At 38.5% G+C, this 23,847-nt stretch overlaps 1 protein-coding gene across 5 annotated transcripts in view; it reads left to right on the top strand.

The window, feature by feature from the left end:
* LOC134531644 (uncharacterized) overlaps window positions 1-23,847 on the top strand; it is a 784,236-nt gene that overhangs the window by 221,044 nt on the left and 539,345 nt on the right. For 4 of the 5 annotated variants that reach the window (XM_063367408.1, XM_063367409.1, XM_063367410.1 and 1 more), the window contains one exon: window positions 22,976-23,730. In XM_063367408.1, the coding sequence (XP_063223478.1) occupies window positions 23,496-23,730 (235 nt within the window). In that variant the 5' untranslated portion in view covers window positions 22,976-23,495. Of the gene's footprint in view, window positions 1-18,071; window positions 18,243-22,975; window positions 23,731-23,847 lie in introns of those variants that run through there. The other variant, XM_063367411.1, reaches the window with a different exon arrangement.

The following is a 23,847-nucleotide window of genomic DNA, read 5'->3' on the forward strand; positions in this document are numbered from 1 at the left end:
GTCAAATTTCGAGGACAAAGTCAAATTTCAATGTCAAGGTCAAATTTCAAGGTCAAGGTCAAATTTCAATGTCAAGGTCAAATTTCAAGGTCAAGGTCAAATTTCAAGGTCAAGGTCAAAGTTGAAGGTCAAGGTCAAATTTCAAGGTCAAGGTCAAATTTCAAGGTCAAAGTCAAAGTTCAAGGCCAAGGTCAATGATCAATGTCAACAGTTGAGGACAAAAGTATGGTGACCAGATAATTATACTACATGGTATCGGCACACTCTAGCAGACGAAAACAAGATGGTGGACTCCAGCGGATGAAGACAAGATGGCGGACATGATGTCATACCAGTTGATGATATAAACCTTGGTACTGGTGGTGGTAGATCAGTCTAGGAAGCTTTCATGGAGGAAGGATCGACCGTTTACTCTCGTCGGGAATCGAGCCAAGGACGTACATCGATATAATCAAACAGAATTCAAATACATTAATTTTTTGATGAATTTTGGAATTTTTTTCATTAAAATCGGATAATAAATAAAGATTTTCAAGATGGCGTCCAGATTTCAAGATGGCGGACATGACGTCATGCTCACTGTCGATATATATGCTTTGAAAAAAGTGGTGGGGGGCAGTCTGTCAGCAGCCACCACAGGGGGAAGGATCGGTCGCCATTTTTAAATTTTTTTTTGCACCCGTCAGGTTCGAACCGAGGACTCCGAACTCCGTGTCTAAAAAGTACAATTTTTAAAAAAAAATATATAAAAATTTTATTAATTGAATTTTTTTATAATTTTTAAAAAAAATTTCGTTAAAATCGGATAATAAATAAAAAAGTTAAAGATGGCGGCCGTAACGGAAATTGCAACGGTGACGTCTTCATCCAATATGGCGGACAACACAATGCCGGAATTTTCTAGAAAACAAAATGACGTCATCCAAAATGGCGGATCCAAGATGGCGGATCCAAGATGGCGGATCCAAGATGGCTGCCGTGATCTACTTGTCCCGTTACGTTATGTCCCGTTATGCTGTGTCCCGTTACGCTCGTCCAAGATGGCCGCCGTGACGTCACAATCCAAGATGGCGGACCGACATTCACAATCCGCACCATCCACAGCCAGAAGCCAGTGCCAGAACATACATTCGTATACTACTTTGAATGATGACCTTGATGGACGGTTTACCATCATTAGTGCAGAACCTAGTGGCAGCGACGCCGATGACATCAGAGTCCTCGATGGCAGCGACGCGGATGGCGACGCAGATCCCGATGACATCTGCGATAACAGCTGCAGAGAACTCAGCGGGCGCTGTTTCATAGGTTCAAGTTTCTCCAGAAACTCGGAGACGGGGGCCCACCATTTGTCCAACTGTCCACTTGTCCAACTAACCACTTCTCCAAGCTCCATTTGTTCGAAGGACCATTTGTCCAAGTGACCACTTGTCCAACAGACCATCTCTCCAAGTTTTGAGGGGCGGGTGGCGTCTCCCACCCGCGCAATCTTGCTCCGCCCTGCCTCCTCGCGACACCTAATCCCAGCACGGCAGATAAGCCGCCAATCGGCGACGTCAGTTCTCACACTGCGAGGGAGCTACTGAAACTTAAACCGCTCTTACAATTACGTGCATAAAGCGACTATGTCGGGCAGGCACGGCCCTAGACGCCCAGAGATGAGAAACTCAGTCCTGTTTCAAGACATGATTTTCAAGTGAGATTTGAAAATATATATTTAATGTTTAAATGTTTAATGACACATATACAAAGTTATAATTTAATTATATCATGAATTTTGATTGGTTTAACTATAGAGTTGTGACTAAATAAGACAAATACAAATTTATACTCGAACCTAATCCTTGTCTCGATCTCCTATACCCTTCGCACTAAGAGCCGTTCAACTATCTTACGGAGATCATTGAGCTTACTCTACACATGCTTTTATTAGCTTCACCTGTATGTATCTATCAATGTAACGGATAAGATAATTTCGACGTTATTTTCATTCAATTAAAGACATTTTATTAACTTAAAATTTGCACACTTGTCAAGGGCTGGCGACAATATGAGATTTTGATAACTAAAAACCTTAAAATTAAAGGGTGGAGGGGGTCATAGGGTTAAAAACGATTTATTAAGAGCTATGGGTAATAACCTGGCACAGTTGAGGCACAATAAAGCATAGTTTTTGCGCAGATTAATCACCTTGGATGAAACTTGAATTCACCATTACAATGCGGAAACAAAAGCACATTCAAAACAGTGGAAATTTTTCTAGTTTGGTCTCTCTTCCTTAAAAAAAATTGAATACTAAAATAAAAATCCCAAAACAATTTTACTTAGTGCTACAAATATTTCTCTATTTAAAGCAACAGGCGGACATACGAAATTCCTACTCGTTTCATATAAATTACCGTTTATTGTTTACACTATAAAGCCTGAGCATTGTTGCTGTAGCCGCAATGTTATTTGTTTACGTTTATTTGTATCGCATTGTTCGTTTTTTTTTATATCATTTTAAAGCTCATAACATGGTCCTGTGCACTTGATCCTGTGCATTTGATCCTGTGGTAGCCTACATGATTTTTTTTTTGCTTTGAGAAGGCACGTAGAAAGTAATTTATTTTGTACCAAATTTATGTATTTTATAGTTCATATTTTACGTAATTTATTATTTTCTACGTAATTTATTATTATTACGTAATTTTTATATTTTTACGTCAGGTTCCGCGCTATCACGCAAAAAGCGTTGGCGCTATGCGCCTCACCACTGCTAAAAAATAAATAAGTATCATGTACCACAGGATCAGGTGTGCAAGATCATGCCATTAGGATGAATGGAATGGATTCAACATGAAATGTTAAACGTTCTAAACTCACCTATGTTGGAGGCGGGTACAGTTTCTTCGCGAAATCGTTCACGTTCGTCGGGATACCTCCGACGGAACATACATTCCACAAAGTACCCGACGACGTGCGGAATTCGTCGCATAGTTTCCAACCAAAAGTCCTCGAAGAACCAGCCATATTCAAGACACAATTTTTTGCGGCATTGATCGACGAATTGACTTGAACGACTGAAACAATTCATGCAAGAAGTAAACAATAGTTTTCAACAATGAAAATTAACAGTGTATGGATTCATTTGAAAGATTACCTCCCACACTACAAAATAGTACAACGTTTGAATTCTCCAATAAAAAGAAATGGTAAAATAAATGCTATACCTATGAAAATACACAGATGTTAGTGTCTAAGATTCGTTACGTATTTTAAGAAGAAAAAATGTTGCAACACATGTAAGTTGTAAAAAAATATGGAACGTCAGATACTTAATTGAAAAGTACTCAAAATCACACTCACGGATTTAGAAACAGCAATTAATGTCCGCTGGCGCCTTACCGAACAGGTAGCTACTGTAAACTTTCATATCAAAGGTAATTTTTCCATACTGGTTGTAATTTATTATGTACGCCTTTTACTATAAATAGAGGAATGTTTGTAGCACTAAATAAAAAAAGTTTCGGATTTATTTTTTTACGGTAGAGGGGTCAAACTAGATTAACACCAAATAGTTGATTGCAAATGGGAATCAGCTACAAAAAAGGCAAATGCTGTTCTTTTGGGTGGGAAAGTGACTGTGAATACTTTCAAGGATATTCATAAAGCTATTTAATAGATTATATTGGAAAAATATAAACCGTGACAGGAGCATACTGCACAAAATAACTTGTTAAGCTGAAGGCGGAAATTGCAGAAAACAACAATATTTGCTGCAAAAATTTTTTTTTTCACCGAGACAACGCACCATTTCACACCGCAATGATTATCATGGTGAAAATCGGTTGATTGTGGTTTGAACTGCTGACCACCCTTCTTACCTCCCCCTAGGCTATTTCCGAGTTGAGGTTATGGTGGAAAATGTGCACGGTGATCAGTTTTCTTCATCTAGTGAGAGGGGGGGGGGGGGGGGGCGGTAAAATCCTCTAAATATAACAATTTTTGTAAATGTATTCTTCTTAACACACTTTTATTGGCTTTACCTGTATGTATCAATGTAAAGGAATAATCCACCACGAATTTCGCTAACTGTATGTCTCTGACAGAAATTAAAATTTTCACAAGTTTTAAGTAGCTACCGTTGACAATTCAATATTTTCATGACTTAAGACCTTAGAAATAAGAAGTAGGGGTTGGGTTTATGGGAAAGAAAAAAAAACACTATTTTGAAGTTACAGGTAATAAACCGTTTGTGACGTGATATCATCTTATAAATCTATGAACGCCGGCTGCACGCACGAAAAAGTGTCACGTTCCACCTGAGCTGAGAGTGCAAGTGAGAGCGCGGCTTGTGACGCATCAATCTCTCTTCCACTCCATCGGCCGATGCGTCCTAGTAGAAGAGAGACAGTGGCAGCGTACAACCTACATGCGAACTGTTTTGTCAACTGTTTATAAAGTGAAGTGAAAAGTTTATGTAGTTTTTCCATTGTTTATTACAACAACAATTGCGGAAAAAAAGTAATTAATTCTTGCATTTTAAGCATTTGATCAGCGATATAATCTCATATATTTGTTCTTCTTCGTCAATGTTTTCTTACGACGTTATGAATTAAAATTATCGTCTGTAAACCAACTTTACAGACAACCATATCAACCAGTTTTTTTTTATTCATGAGTACCGGAGCATGGTGGGAATTTTCCCCAGGGTCGACTGTGATGTGGGCTTAAAGGCACAAAGTTCTGAAAATTTTAAAACATAGTGACTTTTATATTTTGTATGTTTTGATCCAAATGGTAAGGTTTAGGTGGAAAATCTGCTCAGGTAATGAAGGAAGTGTAACGCCTCTATATTGTGAACATTTAAAAATATATTCTTTCCGATTTAGAGTGTTTCTGAGGTCGTGCTGTTATGGTTGAACATGGGGCTGGGGTTCATTTTTTTCCCAATTATAATTCAATATATATAAATTAAATTGCTATTATAAAATACCTAAAACTGAATCCATGTTAGGGTGTAATGCCCTTAAAATTAAAAAATTTCAGAAAAGTGTATATATTTTTATTTAGATGGTAGTTTATTAGCTTGATCTGAATTATGTAGGACTAGTTATATACGTGTGGACAACGTAATAAAATCTTTCCATTCAAATGTTTTCTAATTTTTGCCATCAGAATGTTTTGAAATTTTGTGTACACATAAAGAATCACAGACAACACAATATTTTGATAACATATGACCATATCGATTGGTGGAGGGGGGAGAACAAGGTAACATAGTAAAACAAACCAATTAAATAAAATAAATTAGTATATAAATGGGGCTCCGAGCGCAGGAGTGGAAGCGAGGATTGAGGATGGGGTCACCGACCGACCACTCTGACGTCATTTTGGTGTCAAATTTCCGCAAAAAAGCCTCAAAAAGACTCAAAATGTCCCGTTTTGAGGGAAAAATTCCCGTTTTAATTTAAAAAAATTCCAAAATTTGACTCTTCCTAAAATTGACTTAAGAGTCCTGAAGACAAGCCACTCGTAAGCCACTTTCAGGAATTAGACCTTGACCTCGATATTTACCGTTGCACTTTTCGTTACGCCCAAAAATTCGAAAATCTGTAATTTTTATCGGATTTCAACGGAAAAAGTCCTAAAAATTATAAAAAAATCAATTAATAAAATTTAAATAAAAAATCGTTCCGCCATATTAAATTTAGGCCGCGATCTTGGAATTACGTAATTTTTAACTTAGAAAAATCGCGGAAAAAATTTAAAATTAAAAATAATTTAATAAATTTAGTCAAATAGGGCCGCCATCTTGACATCTAACGCCCCACTCCATAGCGCTGCACTCTTTGTTACGACCACCATATTGTATGTTTTTATTATCTGATTTTAATGAAATAAATTTTAAAAAATTAAGTAATAAAATTTAAAAAAATAATAAAAAATTATAATTAAATTTTAATAACAAATCATACTTGCGTCTTATAGTCCTGGGTTCGAACCCGACGAGACCAAAATAAAAAATGGCTATAGATCCTTCCTCCACGGAAGTCACCGGCTGACTGACCTCCCACCACTGACTAGGATCAAGGCATATATTACGTCATCCGACATGACGTCATCGCCGCCATCTTGTTTTTTTTTAATGTTTCACTGGAGGAGGCCATATTGTTTACAGCAGTCATTTGTTTCGCCTGCTGGAGACCGTCACCTTGTTAGTTTTATATCTTACCGCTAGAGTGCAGTTTATTTAATTATCCACATACAATCCACCATCTCGTTAAACTGTTGCTATCTGGTAAATCCGTAATTTTTAAGCTAGAAATTCGAAAAAAATTCCAAAATTCGTCAAAAAATTCGTTTTTTTATTTAACGACCGACACGAACGTCTCCGATGATTCCTTGACCACGCAAATATACTTTTTTTTTAATAAACTATCCAACCAGCCAAAGTCCATCGTCTACCAACCGACAATAAGCCGATACGACCACGATGTAGGCAATTCTTATTTATCAAAAAAAAAATTCGATTCATGTAGGCGTAAAGAACCAATGTACACGCCAAGCCATGAAACAAACTGATAATAACTAACAGTCAACCGACCACATAATGAAAGATCCAGAAGCACAGGAAGCACAGGAAGCACACTAGGTAGCACAAGGCAGCACCGGCAGTATATTTAGCAGCACATCAGGCAGCACATTTGGCAGCACATCAGGCAGCACTACCAGCACCAACAGCACATTTGGCAGCACCGGCAGCACATCAGGCAGCACATTTTGGCAGCACTGGCAGCACATCAGGCAGCACTGGCAGCACATTTTGGCAGCACTAGCAGCACATTTGGCAGCACTAGACAGCACAAGAAAGCACACTAGGCAGCACAAGGAAGCACAGGAAGCACAGGAAGCACATGGAAGCACGTTAAAACAAGGAAGCAGATTCGGGAAATGAAAAAAATTAGATAAAGTTAAATAACTATATTATTTTCGATCATGTCAGCCTCAGTGATGTCACAGTATTCTATCACGTCAGCCTCAGATGCTTCATTACAGTCTTCGATCTTGCCAACTTCATCTCGTTCTCTGTTCTTCATTATTTCGTGAAGACGAACTTGAATTTGGAGTAGGTAATCATCTTTTCATTTCCTATGAGAATGTTACTTTCATCTAAGTTTTCAATTTTAAATCATATGAGAGATGTGAGATTTTAGTGCTAACATGGGTATTTTCACATTACTCGCAATCATTCATCTTCCTCGGTGTTGTATCCACTATATCGCTAGTCGGCTGAGTAATACAAATCTTACGAGGTTTATCCAAGAAATAACTCTGACGAAGGATTTCTGACACTGACTGCAACTAAAAGGTTTTTTTTGTAAGGATCAAAAATACACTCGCTTTTCTCATAATTTTCAGCATTTTTTCTCAAGGTAAACGTCTTGCTGCAGGATCTACAGCGGTGTCCTTTCGATGCAGCTGCAGGCTTCGAACCAGAATCCATGTTAGTTTCTGCAACGAATACCAGATGCAAATTTACAGTTTTGAATTAGAACAATTACATCAATATTTTTTTATTTATGTTTGTTTATATTTCGTCAGCGGGAGTAAATATATATTAAAAAAAAAAAAGAATTTGTTGTTATGAGATATAAGTAGGATAGCTTGGCCGGTCCGGGAACTGGAGTCGGAGTGTGGAGCCGGAGCCAATGTCCGCCATCTTGGATTTTGACGTCAAGGCGGCCATTTTTGGTGTCAAATTACCTCATAATTCCTCAAAAATTCCGCAAAATTTCTAAAATTTTCCATTATCGAGGGAAAAATTCCGTTTCGAGAGAAAATTTTCCGTTTTAGTCCACAAAAATATCAGAAGCCACTAAAGTCCAGGAAGAGGCTTATCCATGAAGCTAGCCTCCCAATACTCTGTTACCAAATAAGAGTTTGACTTCGCCCGCCATTTCGAAATGTTGCACTTTTAGTTACGCCCGCCATCATGGATACTTTTATTTATCATCCGATTTTTATGAAAAAAATTAAAATTATTGAAACTGATATTTAATTAAAATGTAGCCGCTATCTTAAGGTATGATGTCACGTCCGTTGCACTGTTCGTAACGCCCTCCACCAACTTAGGTATTTTAATCAAAATAATAATACATATTATTTAATGTAAGAAAATTGAATAAAAATGATTTCATTTAGGAATATTTATTAAGAAAATTTTATAAAAAATATACTAAAATAAATAACGGACCTACGACAAAAAGTCCTCGGTTCGAACCCGGTGAGGTAAAGTAAAGATGGCGACAGGAACTTCCTCCACGGAGGCTTCCAGCAGACTGACCTCCCACCACTAATGCTAACGTATATATTACGTTAGCCGGTATGATATCATGGTAGCCATCTTGCATTTTTTCGGCTAGAGGACGCCTTCTTGGATGAATTCAGGTTATTTTATTTTTTTTCCGCTAGAGTACAGTATTAATTATTTGCCTGGACGTCCGCCATTTTGTTACTTGGCCGTCACCTTGTTACTTGGTCAAATACTTGAAAATCCTTAATTTTAGTGCTAGAGAGCTGGCAAAAATTTTAAAATTACAAAAATATTTAAATTAATAAAATACTAGCATAAAATCAATCTGGCATCTGTTGTTCGTACATCATATTGGAAAATTTGTAAATATTAAGCTAGAAATTAGGGAAAAGGGCCAAAATTAATCAAATAATTCGTATATTTTAATAAAAAATGACAGGTTCGAAAAAATAAAACACCACAATTACAAAACAGACATACAGTATACACAACAACACACATTACACACAGAAAGCTCACTACAAATAGTCCACACAAACACACACAGAACACACAGGACAAACTGTTAACATAGAACAAACAGTACATACAAATGACACACAGTACACTCAAATTGCACACAGTACACACAGTACATGCAAAAGGTAGCACAGGCAGTATAAAAGCCAGCCCAGGCAGAACAGACCGTATAAAAGATAGCACAGGCAGCACAAAAGGCAGCACAGGTAGAATAAACTTCAGCACAAACGGCTACACACACAGCACAACCGGCAGCACAGGCAGCACAAAGAACGCTCAGGTACACTCCAGGCAAACTCAACGGATGCTCAGGAACACTCAAAGTACACTCAAAGTACGCTCAGGTACACTCAAAGTACACTCAGAGCAAACTCAACTGACGTTCAGGAACACTCAAAGTACACTCAAAGGACTCTCAGGTACACTCAAAGTGCGCTCAACTGTTGCTCAGGAACACTCAATTACGCTCAAAGGACGCTCAGGTACATTCCAAGAACACTCAACGGACACTGAAACGGACACTCAAAGTACACTGAAAGGATGTTCAGGTATACTCTAATGACCCTCAGGAACACTCAAAGTATGCTCAGGAACACTTAAAATACGTACATATAATGCTCAGGTACACTCAAAGTACACTAAACCGACGCTCAGGAACACTCAAAGGACGCTCAGGTACACTCAAATTACGCTCAAAGGACGCTCATGTACACTACTAGCACACTCAACGGACGCTGAATGTTCACTCCGAGCACACTAAAGGACTCTCAGTTCACTTAAAGTATGCTCAGAGCACACTCAACGAACGCTCAGGTACACCCCAAGGTCCCCAAGGATGATCAATGGACGTTCAGGTTCACTACTAGCACTCTCAATGAATGTTCAAAGTTCACTCAGAGCACACTCAAAGGACGCTCAGGTACACTCAAAGGACGCTCAGGTACACTCAAAGGACGCTCAGGTACACTCAAAGTACGGTCAGAGGACACTCAATGGATGTTCAGGAGTACTCAAAGTACGCTTAAAGGATGCACAGGTACACTCCAAGCAACTTCAACGGGCGCTCAGGAACACTCAAAGTACGCTGAAAGGACGTTCACGTTCACTCCAAGCACACTCAATGAGTTCTCAGAAACGCTCAAAGTATGCTTACAAGATACTCAGGTACACTCCAAGCACACTCAACGGACGCTCAGGTACCTACACTGCAAGCACACTTAACGGACGTTAGAGAACACTCAAAGTATGCTCAGGAACACCCAAAGTGCACTCAACGGATGCTCAGGAACACCCATAGTACACTCAAAGGACGCACAGGTACACACAAAGTACACATAAAGGACACACAAAGGACACGCAAAATCTCCAATAGCTTGAATAGGTCTAACTGCCCAAGTGCTCTAACTGCTACGACATAATTTGACTACCAAATTATGCAATTTCGAGACAGCACCACGAAGATACGCGACTTCGAGGCTTATTTCCACGTAATGCCGTGACAACGAGATTTACGATCACGAAGCTACGCGACTATGAGATGTATAGGATCTCGCTGCTACCTGGCTACGAAATTTAGAAACTATATGGCCACGAAACTTCGACGCTGCAAGACTACGAGTCTGCAAGGCTCCGACTGGAGCCAGGTCTACAGGTACACAAGGCTACATGATTAGGTGTATACATGGCTACGAAATTTCTTGGCTACGTGGTTACTTGGCTACCTAGCTACGTGATTATAAGACTTAGGATAACGAAGCTAAGTGACTACGAGACTTAGGTTCACGATCTTAGCTGACTACAAGACTTAGGTTCACGAATCTTTGCGGCTACGAAACATAGGATTACATAACTTCGCGACACTAAGAGACATAGGTTCATATAACTATGTGATTTTGAGGCGTATAGTCGCGAAACTACACGACAACAAGACATCAGGATTGCGAAACTACGTTATTATGAAACATTGAATCGGGAAACTACACGACTACGAGATTTGATGATCACGAACCAAAGAGACTATAGGACTTCGAATTTGCAATACTTCGATTCTACAAGGCTCCAACTGGATACTTGGCAACAAAGACACAATGCTACTTGATTACGTGCATACTCTGCTACGAAGCTTCTATGCTACATGGATACTTGGCTACCAAGCTACGCAACTACGTACTATGCGTTACTTACCATCAACTGTGTGTGATATCCTAACCAACTAACTGGACGTGTGTGCTTGACCACCTACTGGATATGACAGGCCACAGTCTGGATTCTCGCAGTTTCGTAATCCTTAGTCTCGTAGCCGAATAGCCTTGTGAACCTTCTTCTCGTAATTTCGTGAATCTAAGTCTCGTAGTCGCGTAACTTATTTATCTTTAGTCTCGTTATCACGGAGCTTGGTAACCATGTATCCATGTAGCCAAATATCCACCTAATCAAGTAGCTTTGTGTCACTGTATCCCTGGCTACAAGACTCGTAGTCTTGCAGCATCGAAGTTTCGTGGCCATAAGCCAGGGAGCATCGTGAACCTACATCTTATAGTCGCGTAGCTTCGTGATCATATGTCTCTTAGTCACGACTTTTCGTGAAGCTAAGTTCGAAGTCGCGTATCAACGTGGTGCTATGTCTCGAATTTGCATAATTTTGTAGTCAAATTATGTGGTAGCTGTTGTAGCACTTGGGCAGTTGGAGTACTTCAGCAGTTAGAGACCTATTGAAGCTATTGAAGCTGCGTGTCCTTTGCGTGACCTGTACGTGTAATTTGCTTGTTACTGGGAATCCTTTGAGTGTACTTTGAGTGTTCCTTATCATTTCTTGAGTGTACTTTGAGTGCTCCTGAGCGTACTTTGAGTGTTCTCTGAGCGACCGTTAAGTATGCTTGGAGTGTACCTGAGCATCCTTTGAGTGTACCTGAGCATCCCTGAGTGTACCTGACCATCCTTTGAGTGTACTTTGAGTGTCCTGGACATACTTTGAATGTACCTGAGCGTCCGTTGAGTGTACTTGGAGTGTACCAGGCATCATTTGAGCTTACTTTGAGTGTTCCTGAGCAATGTTTGAGTGTACTTTAAGTGTACCTGAGCATTCTTTGGGCGTAATTTTAGTGGTCCTGAGCATCCGTTGATCGTTCTTTTAGTGTTCCTGAGCGTCCGTTTGAGCATACTCTGAGCGTCTGTTGAATATACTTGGAATGTAACTGAGCGTACTTTGAGTGTACCAACTTTAAGTGTTCCTGAGTGTCCATTGAGTATGTTTGGAGTGTACCTGAGTGTGCTTTGTGCTGCCTGTGCTGTCATTTGTGCTGCCTGTGGTGACATTTGTGCTACCTGTGTTGCCTTTTGCATGTACGGTGTATACTTTGTGCCATCAGTGGTACTGTGTGTCATTTGTGTGGAATGTTTGTACTGTGTTAACAGTGTGTACATTGTGTACTGCGTGTCATTTGTTTGAACTGTGTGTGTCATTTGTGTTTTCTGTGTGTGTCATTTGTGTTGACTGTATGTACTGTGCTGTTTGTGTGTAATGTGTGGTGTTGTGTGTTTTGTGAGTACTGTGTCGTCTGTGTGTGCTGTGTGTAAGGTGCTTCCTTTTTTATTTGTGGTGTTTTATTTTTAGAACTTTAATTTTTTTGTTTAAATATACGATTTTTTTTAATTTTGGACCTTTTCCCGAATTTATAGCTTAATGTTTACAAATTTTCCTAAAGGGTGGAAGAACATCTAGATTGTGGACCGATTTTATGTTAGTATTTTAATAATTGTATTTTTTTGTTATTTTAAAAATTTTCCCGACTCTCTAGCACTAAAATTGCGGATTTTCAAGAACTTGACCAAGTAACAAGATGGCAGTCAAGTTACAAAATGTGCGGACGCCCAGGCAATTAATTAATATTGTATTATAGGGGAAAAATAAACTAACAAGAAGTCATCGAAGATGGCTCCCACCAGTACGACAAAAAATTAAGATGGTAGCCTCCAGCAGAAAAAATGAAAGATGGCTACCATGACGTCATACCGGCTGATGTAATATATACGTTGGCGTTAGTGGTGGGAGGTCAATATGCTGGAAGCTTCTGTGGAGAAAGGATCTGTCGCCCTCTTTATTTTACCTCACCGGGTTCGAACCGAAGACCTTTTGACGTAAGTGCGTTTTTTATTTAAGTATATTTTATCAAATAATATTTTATTAAATTTTCTTAATTTAAATAATTTTTATATTTTTTTTTATTAATAACCTAAGATGGCGGAGGGCATAAAGGAAAGAGCAACGGCCATGACGTCATACCTCAAGATGTCTGGGTACATTTTAATAAAATATTTATTATTTATTTTGTTATTAATTTTATTTTTTCGTATAAAAATCGGATAAGAAAAAAAAAATATCCAAGATGGCAGGCGCAACAAAAAGTGCAACATTCCAGGATAGCGGACGAAGTCAAGTCCATATTTGGTAACAGGCTTGGGAGGCTTGCTTCATGGATGCTTAAGCCTTTTCCTGGACATTTGTGGCTTTTGGTATTTTCGCGGACTAAAACGGGAAATTTTCTCTCAAAACGGGAAGTTTTCCCTCGGAGATGGAAATTTTTTAGAAATTTTGCTGAATTTATTGCCAGAAACACCAGCCGGCCAGATGGTCAACACCGCTTCTATTCAATATATTCACGGAAAACCCAGCAGGATGCGCTCGGTTGCAGAGCACTACTTGGCTGCCCTCTGATAAATCTGAAAGCAGCCACGGAACTCGCGGCCTTTGGTAGCCCAGGACGCCAGACACGACCCGGCCCACGAGATCGGAGCTCCACGTGGAGTAATGGATCTGTAATCCTAGCTGCGAGCGTCACATGTGGATAACGCAATGCAACGCCGCGTATCATATGTGTCCCTCTTTCTCTACACCAGACATAAACTGCGCCCGGAAAAACGATACGTCTGTGATAGCGCGATTACTGGCGCTCGTCGGGACCCTGAACACAGCTCTCGTTTTTTAAAGTGCGGTAACCTTTTTTACACATCAGCACTTAGCTACTTTATGTACGGAGGCGACATGGTATTGTTTTCGATTATCTCGCCGTAAAAATAAAATAATTGCTAGCGCTGATTCGCTGTTAGACTTCCCTGTGTTCATTGGCTCCAAGAGAGGGGAAAAGGCGGTGCATGGGAAGGCAAGTGGGAGACACATCCACCCCTCAAAACTTGGAGAGATGGTCGGTTGGACAAATGGTCACTTGGACAAATGGTCCTTCGAACAAACGGAGCTTGGAGAAGTGGTCGCTTGGAGAAGTGGACACTTGGACAAATGGTATACACCCCTCGGAGACTTCAGTGAACAACGAACATTAATCGCGCCCGTGCAAGTACTGTGGTACGTCTTTTACTACTACTTCAAATGCTCGCAGGCATAACAGAGTCGGATGTAGAATACTGTTTCGGTGCATCAAATGTAATAAACTAATTTTACAACTAGATAGTCTAATTCGACATTATTAAATCTGCACTGAGTCGGTTAAGTGCAAGCAAGAACCTTTTTTGTAAAAATGATGGTGACTGTGGTTTTGATTCTCGTCTCAATGCGAGTATATAAGTGAGGAATGAAGGATGTGACTGAGTCCACCTCTGGCTCTGGTGCAGTGGGAAACGAATTGTTTGACTCGTCTCACACATAATTCCAGTATCTGACTAATCTTAAGAACTCGATGGCATCATTACCATCATTAACGTTGACCTGGATGGGAGGTCTACCAACAACAGCGCAGACTCTGATAGCAACACTGTTGAAAGCTCCAGAGGTCCCGATAGTGATGACAACTGCGAGACGACGCAGATCCTGTTGTTAAGAGCGTCAACAGTTGCACCTACAGTTCCAGCAGAGCAGGCCTGGAAGACGCCAGTAGCTGACGTTACAACAGTGTTTAAATGGTTGTCAGCAGTGCCAGTGACATAGATTAAGTACGCAGCAACTAACGGTGTTACATCATCTAACTGAATGTAAAGTGACAACATAAAAAACTTAAAAAATCGCGATTACATAATACACGAATGTTATAATAACTCTGAACGCATTCAATATCAGTGGAACAGGTGTTGTAGCCAGTTTATACACTACGTAACATTAAAAAGAAAGATCAGAATTGCGAGAGACTGGTTGCGCATTCATCGGGACCAAAATGTATCTTCTGCACCAAACAATTTTCCGGCATAAATCATGCAAGGCATCATTAAATATATCACTGACATTTTAACGAAACTGCGATATCTGTTCTGTGTAAAAAATGTGGTAATCAACTGTCATGTGGAACTGCACTGAAAAGTCATGTCAAGACATGTTAAGAACTTTCTTTGTACTCTAAGAAGACTGTATGAATGTATAAATGATCATAACTTCCTTGTAGTACATTAGAAATTATGTAACAGTTATTTTATTTGTAATTTTTTTGTTTTTTTCTCGAAAATGTCAATTTTTTTTTGATAATATCAATTAAGTTAACTTTTTTTTGCATAAGTCAAGGACTGAACCAAGCACTGTAATCATTCAAGTAAATCATTATTTTAATAGGTGAATTTATTATGATTTTAGGATTTACTCACATTTATAGCTATATAATTACAGATTTTCAAGATGGCGGCCAAGATCGCCAACAAGATGGCTGACACCACGGTAATAAATACTATCTCTACTCTATCAGATAAAAATTAACCTAAAATGAGAGCAGCACACTCTACCAGACGACATGTGTAGGCCTACTACATGACAGTAGGTCTCCTTATATCGATTACTGGAAACAAGATAGCGTTTGGCGCTCTCTAGCAGATGATGTGTATTAAATAGCTCACCTAGTAGCAAGTATTTAAAAAATTGTGGCAATGCTCTCTAGCAAGTGATGATATTATTCCTTTAATTTATAAATAATTACATGTCCTAGGAGTGTGATTTTATATACGACATTACGTTAGAATTTAAGATTTATACCGCAACGAAAATTGAAACGTTCGGGGATTGGGGAGCTCGATGTCAGGTTGGCAGCCGTCTCGAAAATTGCTACGTTTGGGGAGTGGGACGTTCGATTTAAAGATGTTGTAATTCAAGTTGGCGACTGAGGTCAAAGTAAAGGCCAAGGGTTAATGCCAATGCCAAAGTCAAAGGTCGAGGTCAAGGCCACGGTCATTCAAGATGGCTGCTATGACGTAATTGGAGATGTAGGTTCCAAGGCAACAGAAACACGAAACCTTTCACCTCAACCAGGAACAAGGCGCATAAGCCCTCAACCTATACAATTTAACTCTCATACTTTTTGTTAAATGCATTTTTTGATTGTGATCTAAAAAGTTGAATATTTCAAACAGTCATTGAATTCATGAACTGATGTTGAGCGAGGTAAAACCGGAAGTGTTTTATTGAAGTCACGAGATATTAACACCAATGCATCGTTTAAGGGGATTGGTGCACCAGCATCGTATTAAAAAAAACAATATATTTGTTAATGATTCAGCTGCTAGAGAAGATTTGAACCATTCTGGTGTAAAATTTATTTTTTTATTTTTTTATTTTAATTAAGTTATTGCTGATTTTCGGGAATTTTTTTAAATTCGAGCTTTATTAAAAAACTATAAAGAATTCAGTGGTAAAACATTCGCAGATAAATTTTCAGACACGGGAGATATGACTGTGACCATTATTTTATCTGTAATCATTATTAATTTAACGTATCTACAATTTGAATTTTAATAAATAAGCTGCTACGAAATTACGTGATATTCATTTGCGAATTTAATAACATTCGCGTTTTCATTTGTAATTCAAACGCCTACATATATGTCGGCTGAATGATTGACTTTATTTTAGTCTTTAGCTTATTGCAGTCGGACCTAAAGTAAAAATGTAGCTGTAGAAATTTGAGCAGCGTGCAAGCTCGGATACGAGGAATTATGGAGCGCGCTGGACAGTAGTGACACCTTGCGACAGTTTTCCAAACTTTTTGCAGCTCGTTCCCACCCAGCCACAGCTGTCTGCTGTTTACGAAGGGGAGACGGGATTTCGCGGGAAACTGATATGAAGGTCAACGTACTCATTTTCAGTAGATAAGATAACGTGTTTGGTATAGCTCGGCGTATAATTGAATGGTTATTCTCTGTTATTATTTAGCACAGTGATTTAGCTAGATGTTTTTTGTTGTAAGCGTGAGATTTATTCAGGAATAAAATGCAGAAGAAACCTCCACCAAGCAGCGTACACAAAAGAACAAAGCTATCGAAAGCCATTAGAGCGCTTAGAAAAAAGAATAAAGAAAGATACGAGATTATTTTATTATAGCTTTTTTTACCATATATTTATTTTTCAGAGTTGCGTATGTACAACGCGATGGACGCGATGCGACAACAAAAAGATGTGTAAAATTTTAAACATGTTTTTTTTTTTTTTTTCAGCAATGCGTGAACCATTCATTAACTATACTCAACATGTATCCGTATAATTACGTTTGAGTTTTTTTTTATGACAGGCACCAATGTTAACAAGTTTATTAAGCCACAATAGACTTTTTTCAGAAAACTACGTGTAGCAGAAAACACTCAACATAGTATCACACAAAATCAATTTACATGAATGCAGTTTTAAGAAGTAAGCTACGTAAATAATAGTTAAAAATTATTTAATATCTGCTGGTAACGTTTCCAAAGTATCAGCTTCGCCTTCATTCACGAACAATATTCGTGAGCTTATTTATTTATTATGCTGGCTATTCGTTGGTGACTGTTAGGACTGCAAAATTAGTAAATATTTTTCACCCTATCCTGAGTTAAATCTAAGTGTGCGCGGTTAGATGAGGACCTAGATGTGTCTCAGGCTTACGCCTTTACACTCTACTCATGCGGGGTATTAACCATGCGCGTAAGGGCGCGTTGCCATTGACCTGTAGGATAGTCTCAACAATCCTCTAAGAACTCGAAAAATGTCACCTGCTCATTGGCTACTTGACTTGTGACAACTGTTTGTTGTAATGCCTGTGATTCATCGTTGATTTTGTTGAGGAATTTTCAGTGATTCAGAGCCTCCCATTTAACTGTGGCCGAATTGAAGAAGCAGTACACATGTTACATGCTTGAATTCATAGCGAATGGAAACCAAAAATATTTACTGATGTAGTGGTTGGTAAAAAAAAAAAAAAAAAAAAAAAAAAATATTATTTGTATCGCGTCCATTGCTTCGCGCCATTATGGCTCCTATATTATATGGATTTATAAAATATAACGATTAATTTACGACACTTAAGATAAGGTGTGTAGGATTTTAAGAATTCACTTGAATTAATATTTAAGAACATATTTCAGGATAACTTGTGAAGACGCTCGTACAGACGGCACCGGTTGTGATGACTCATTGTTACCAGAGCAGGGGCCACGCATGTGAAACCTCAACACAACTCGAAAATCAGTAAGTGTTACATTGAAATGTGTCCGCTACAAATGTTCAGGAATTATAATTTTGAAATCGAGTAGAAATATTCCTGCAATTAGCATTAGGTATATTTTAATAGACATTGAAAGCGAATCATTAAGTAGCTTCAAAATCCAAATACCGGAATACAGATATTCTGAACAATACAGACCTCACAGACTAGATATGGTCCAGATTGTTAATACTAACACATTTGAAAAAAAAACTGACTAGTTACTGAATATGTTGAAATTTTGTAAACCTGTTACTTTAGATGATTGGTGATGTAATAATGTCTCTTGGAAACTACATAAGATTTTAACTGCTTTTATTTCTCCATAAATTCGCAAATCACCATGGCGGCCATTTTACGATCATGATTTAGTTCTTAAATTTTAAATTAGTTTATTTGTTGAGAGCCTGGTACAATGTGTCTGACCACTAAAGCGATCCGAGCCGCGTAGTGTATACTACTGCGAGGTTGCCGAAGTAGGCTCGGGTCGGGACAAATTTCGCTGTGAAGAAACAAAGGTTTTTAATACATGAAAAATTATCCCAAAGCCGAAAATTTGTACAGTAGTAGAATGAAAATTTCTTAGTAACACGTCAAAAGTTTAAGTACTGCCGCAAACCTTGTGCGTCACACCAAAAACGGGCAGTTAAGTCCAAAATGACAATTTTTTGCAACGATCCACAATAATGGATATTGCAAATGCACTTTATGGAGTAGACCGTCAGTATGGAACCCAAAATAATCTAGAAACATTGCCCTATCTGAGGATAGTGATAAAAAGCACAAAGTTTTAACATGTTCCTATAAAATATACCTTTTAAATCATGAAAGTTAACGAATTCACTTTCATTCAATTTTAAGGAAATATAAATACATCTTACATAAACTTAAAGAGCCCAACGTGGAAATCGCTTGAATTAAACGTTGTTGCATATTTATTCATCTTTAAATTGGTATATTTTTTAAGTGTCTCATACAATTAGTTTGACCATTAAAGCGATCCGAGCCGCGTAGTGTATACTACTGCGAGGTTGTCGAAGTAGGCTCGGGTCGGGACGAATTTCGCTGTTAAGAAACAAAAATTTTTAATACATGGAAAATTATCCCAAAGCAAAAATTTTGTACAGTAGTAGAATGAACATTTCTTAGTAACATTGGTGATCACACCAATAATGAGCAGTTGAGTCCTTAATGATAATTTCTACAATGATCCACAAAAATGTTTCGTAAATTTAATAACTTTAATACTTTTTTAAGCCGGTTCTCATTATGGCACCAAAGTAATATAAAAGAATGTCCTACATGGAAACTGTGATAAACACCTCAATGTTTAAACGTCCTATTATTAAATTGGTAATTTTAATCATAAAAGGTAAGAAAAATATATTTTTTATAGAAATTTGACTACATGCTACATAAATATGTTGAGTGTAGCGTCAAAATCACTTCATAAATATTGTCTGTGTGTTTTTTTTTTTAAAGGTTTAAATGTGTATATTTTGAGTGTCTGGTACAATAGTCTGACCACTGATGTATTTCAAGATGCGTAGTGTGTGTGCAGCAGTGTTAGTCACTCGTGCTGGGACTTTTTTTGCTCCAGAAAACTAAGGTTTTTAATGTATGGTAATTCCAGACTGAATTTTACTCTGAAAGAATAAAAGTTTCCTAACTGCAAGTGATTTTTGCTGCTTACGTAGATAAAAATCTTCCAGGATGCGATTTGCTTAGTTAAAAATGTTAGTATGATCGACTCTTTAATTTCTAAATTATAAATAAATAACAATAGAACTTCCCGGAAAGTTGTGATAAACTGACGATATTACGCGAGTAGCAGACCCGTACGTGACTACAGCCAGAGAAAGGCTATTTTCCTTGACCGTTAGGATTTCTGGTACGAACACCCTCTCACAGGTAGGGTCATAAAATACGGTCAAACTCTTGCAAAAACATCCACCACCGCTCTTTGCCACTAGCAATTCAACGAAGTAAGCTAGGCGCAGCACTCCAATGAATTAACTTAGAAAAAAAAATACTAAATATGTAATTCTATCAATACATTTTACAACACAACTTATGTTTTATTTATTTTCTGGAAAAAAATAATATTATCATACGAATTATGTTATAAAAGTGACAAAACTCAATAAGCACATTTACGGTGTATCGTTTTCTTCAATTGTTATGTAGTAAACTAATTTCATATAATTAAATATATATATTTTATAATATAGGCTACATTAAAATTTTGCACAGTTCTGATTTAAAATAATATAATGTATTAGAAATAAAAAATAATTATATTTTTTGGTATTAAAATATTTTTTAATAATAAAATTTTTGTAACAAAATACGAACACACATATATAAAACCAGAGGTCCTCTAGAATTTTGATTTACAAGTTCCAAGCAGAAATTGTTTATTGTTAATTTTATTGTATCAAAAATCATTCATATAAGAAAAAAGAATATGTATATCTCAATAGATGTAACATGAATACACCCTATCATATGCATTAAATATATTTTAAGTAATTCCTAAATAAGACCAAGTTTATTGAGTGTCGCAGTACGCAGCGTGTTTCAAAGCCCGCCGGCCGTGAAAGATCAGTACGGCCGCAGTACACTGCAACGCTCGGGCAGCTTTAATGAGGCAACTAATTATGCTAGACTCTTTATAAATATACTATCTTAAAGCTAAAAGTATAATTAAAAACATTTATTTAGACATTTTTTCTTATTGGGCTCTTCAAATCGGTGTAAATCGTATTTTTATCTGGGTGGCAAAGATAAAATAAATATATGTCGTGAATTAATCGCTTTATAACATATCTTAAATATTAAAAATTTAAATTTTTTCTAACATTAATGGGCGTATTACAGTTTCTAGATTATTTTGGTAAGTTTACGGACAGCCAAAATTAAAAACTGTATAAATGGGTAGCATTTTAATGGACTGATGCAAGTTGCTGTCACCTAGGACTTAAATGCAAATTTTCGGTGATAACGCACAAGGTCTTCAGCGGTAAACTTTCGGTATGTTATTAAGCATAGTCAACTCTACCACAGTACAAAAATTCAGCTTTGGACAAATTTTTCACAGGTTGTCTTGGTTTCCTGGAGTAACACGAAAGTCTACGCGGGGAAGGGCGGCTACCTGATCCGAGAAAGAAGGATAGTGCGAGATGGGAAGCGAAGATAAGAGCTGGTTGGGTGTCCGTGTTGGAGAGAGAGAGAGAGAGAGAAAGGCGATATTGTGGAAGACCTTCGAAAGATTCCCGCTAGATGGCAGGCCTCAGAGCTGCAACATTCGACAACCTCCCCTCACAGAAGCTTTCTCGCCACTAACTTGCCAAATCTCACCCGCTAGCTTATATACGTGCTGGCTGGCCGTACAGTAGTAATAAACAAGCATTTATAAAACACTTAAGCTCATTTCCAACAAATTCTGACGAATGACTGTTTTTTGTCCTGCACCAATCCCCTTAAGGTTTCCAATGTCTTATTGTGAGGCAAGTCGTAAAACGCCTACTATGGCAAGCAAAAACATAAGACGGTGATAAAGGTCATTCATCTTTCTTTTCTCTTTTTTTTTCTGCAGGCACATTCCAAAGAGAATATATTCATTTCGCAAAGATTATAATCTCCATCCTCGCTGGACCTTCCACAGATAATTAGCTTCTAAACTTCACATTAGCAGAATGTGGATAAAACGTATAAAAATTCTGTTAACAACGTATATAACTTTTCTTCTTAAAAAACGCTCAGACCCGCATAAATTTATTTCCAAACGAACACCACAATAACAAAATTTTGGTTCTTCTTACTTATAAAATGGCCGTCTTTCCGGAAAATATCTGATCTTTTTTTTGGGAAAAATTTACTGTTATAACACTGCGTATTTGTAACGCAGCGTTGTGTAAAATTTTCTAGTGAATCGATCGAATACTCTTATAGTTTGGCGAGCAAAAACATAAGTAGGCTGAACTTAAATATATAAAACTCTACATCCAATGTGCTGTGAAACTTTTTTATTTCATTAAAAATGTTTTGTTACGAAACTTTGATATTTTTTATAAATATTTTTTAACAAATTATTTAGTGTAATGTATCAAAATAAAGAATAAAAATATGTATGCGTGTACATAATTACATGCACATTTTAAAATTTTTTTAAGTATGTAGAAGTAAATATTAAGATGCGAAAAATTTAAATTTATTAGCAGATATGTGATACAAAACCATAGGAGCAGAGGAAAAGTACATGAATTTGAAAACCCCAATGCATACAGATTGATGATATTGCACGTCTTAATGTAAATCATAGAAGATAATGTAGAAACAAAAAGTAATTTATAATAGATTTTTTAAGAAAATCGAAATTTTCACTGAATACAGGTTGTATGTTCTAAGGATTAGAAGTCTTAATCTTTTTTTTTGTACGGGAGATGTGAAAATTATGGTTCTTAATTTTAAATTATCTTAAATTTTTTTCAGAATCGTCCGAAGTGAAAGTGTGATAATAATTTTGACAATTTTTATGCTTTATTGTAAAATACAGGCATAGTATACCCTATTTAGAAAAACATCAGATACGAGTCAAACAACAGATTATATTTAAATGAGTGATCAGAGTAAATTTAACCAAATGTTCAGCATGACCTTACAAGAGGTTTCTAGAGTTTGACTAAAGCATAGCTTGCTTCTTGTGATGTTGCAGCGCGCTGGCGACATGATGACATCACGACCCTCGTCGCGAGTCCCCTTGCCGCATTTCCATTTCCGGTGCGGGGAGCGCCCGGCGAGTCTCGGGGGCGGGGTTGCGCCGGCTGCACCAGGAGGCGGCCAGTAGCGCGCCGGCGGCCGACCCAGCCTCGCCTGCCTCCGGGTCCCAGGCCGGCCGGAGCATGTGCGCGAGTTTCATGCGTGTCTTAAATTACAGTTTAAAAACTTATTGCTAACCGAGATGATCGAGGAATTTGAGTCTGCACTACAAAGCCTGTGGGGAAGAGTGCTACAGAGAGAAGTAAGCGCGAGCGTGGTTGCCGGGTGTGCTGGCGGTGAGCGCGAGACGGCGCGTGCGAGGGGCGCGTGCGGGATGTAGGCGCGGCTGGCGGCGCAGCAGAGGCGGCCGCGGTGGCTCAGCTGACCGCGCGCAGCGACCCAGAGCGACGCCCGCCTACCGGAGCATGCGGCGCCATGCCGCCGCCGCGGACTGACGGCGCGGCTCCCGGGGCAGCATGCGCCGACCGCACGACCAGCCCCCACACCTCGAGTGCGCCGTCGCCTGCCTGTGGCTGCTGACTCCGCTCACGGCCACGCTGTCGCTCGTCAGCGTCTGCGTCGCCATGACGACCAACCAGTGGCTGCACACCGAGGAGAAGATGCCCAACCCCGGCTACAACGGCACCGGCGAGAAGGACTACCTGTCCAAGGTCACAGTGTCCGGCCTGTGGACGCTGTGCTTCAGCAACCGTGAGTCTGCTTCCTTGCACTGAGCTTGCACTTGTGTTCCGACATGTACATCAGTGCTCTGATGTACAACTTTCTTTCTTATCAATCTCTTTTTTTCCTTCTCTTGTAGTATTTTAA

The sequence above is a fragment of the Bacillus rossius genome, chromosome 5 (genome assembly GCF_032445375.1).
Source record: "Bacillus rossius redtenbacheri isolate Brsri chromosome 5, Brsri_v3, whole genome shotgun sequence".
Taxonomy (NCBI): Eukaryota; Metazoa; Arthropoda; class Insecta; order Phasmatodea; family Bacillidae; genus Bacillus; species Bacillus rossius.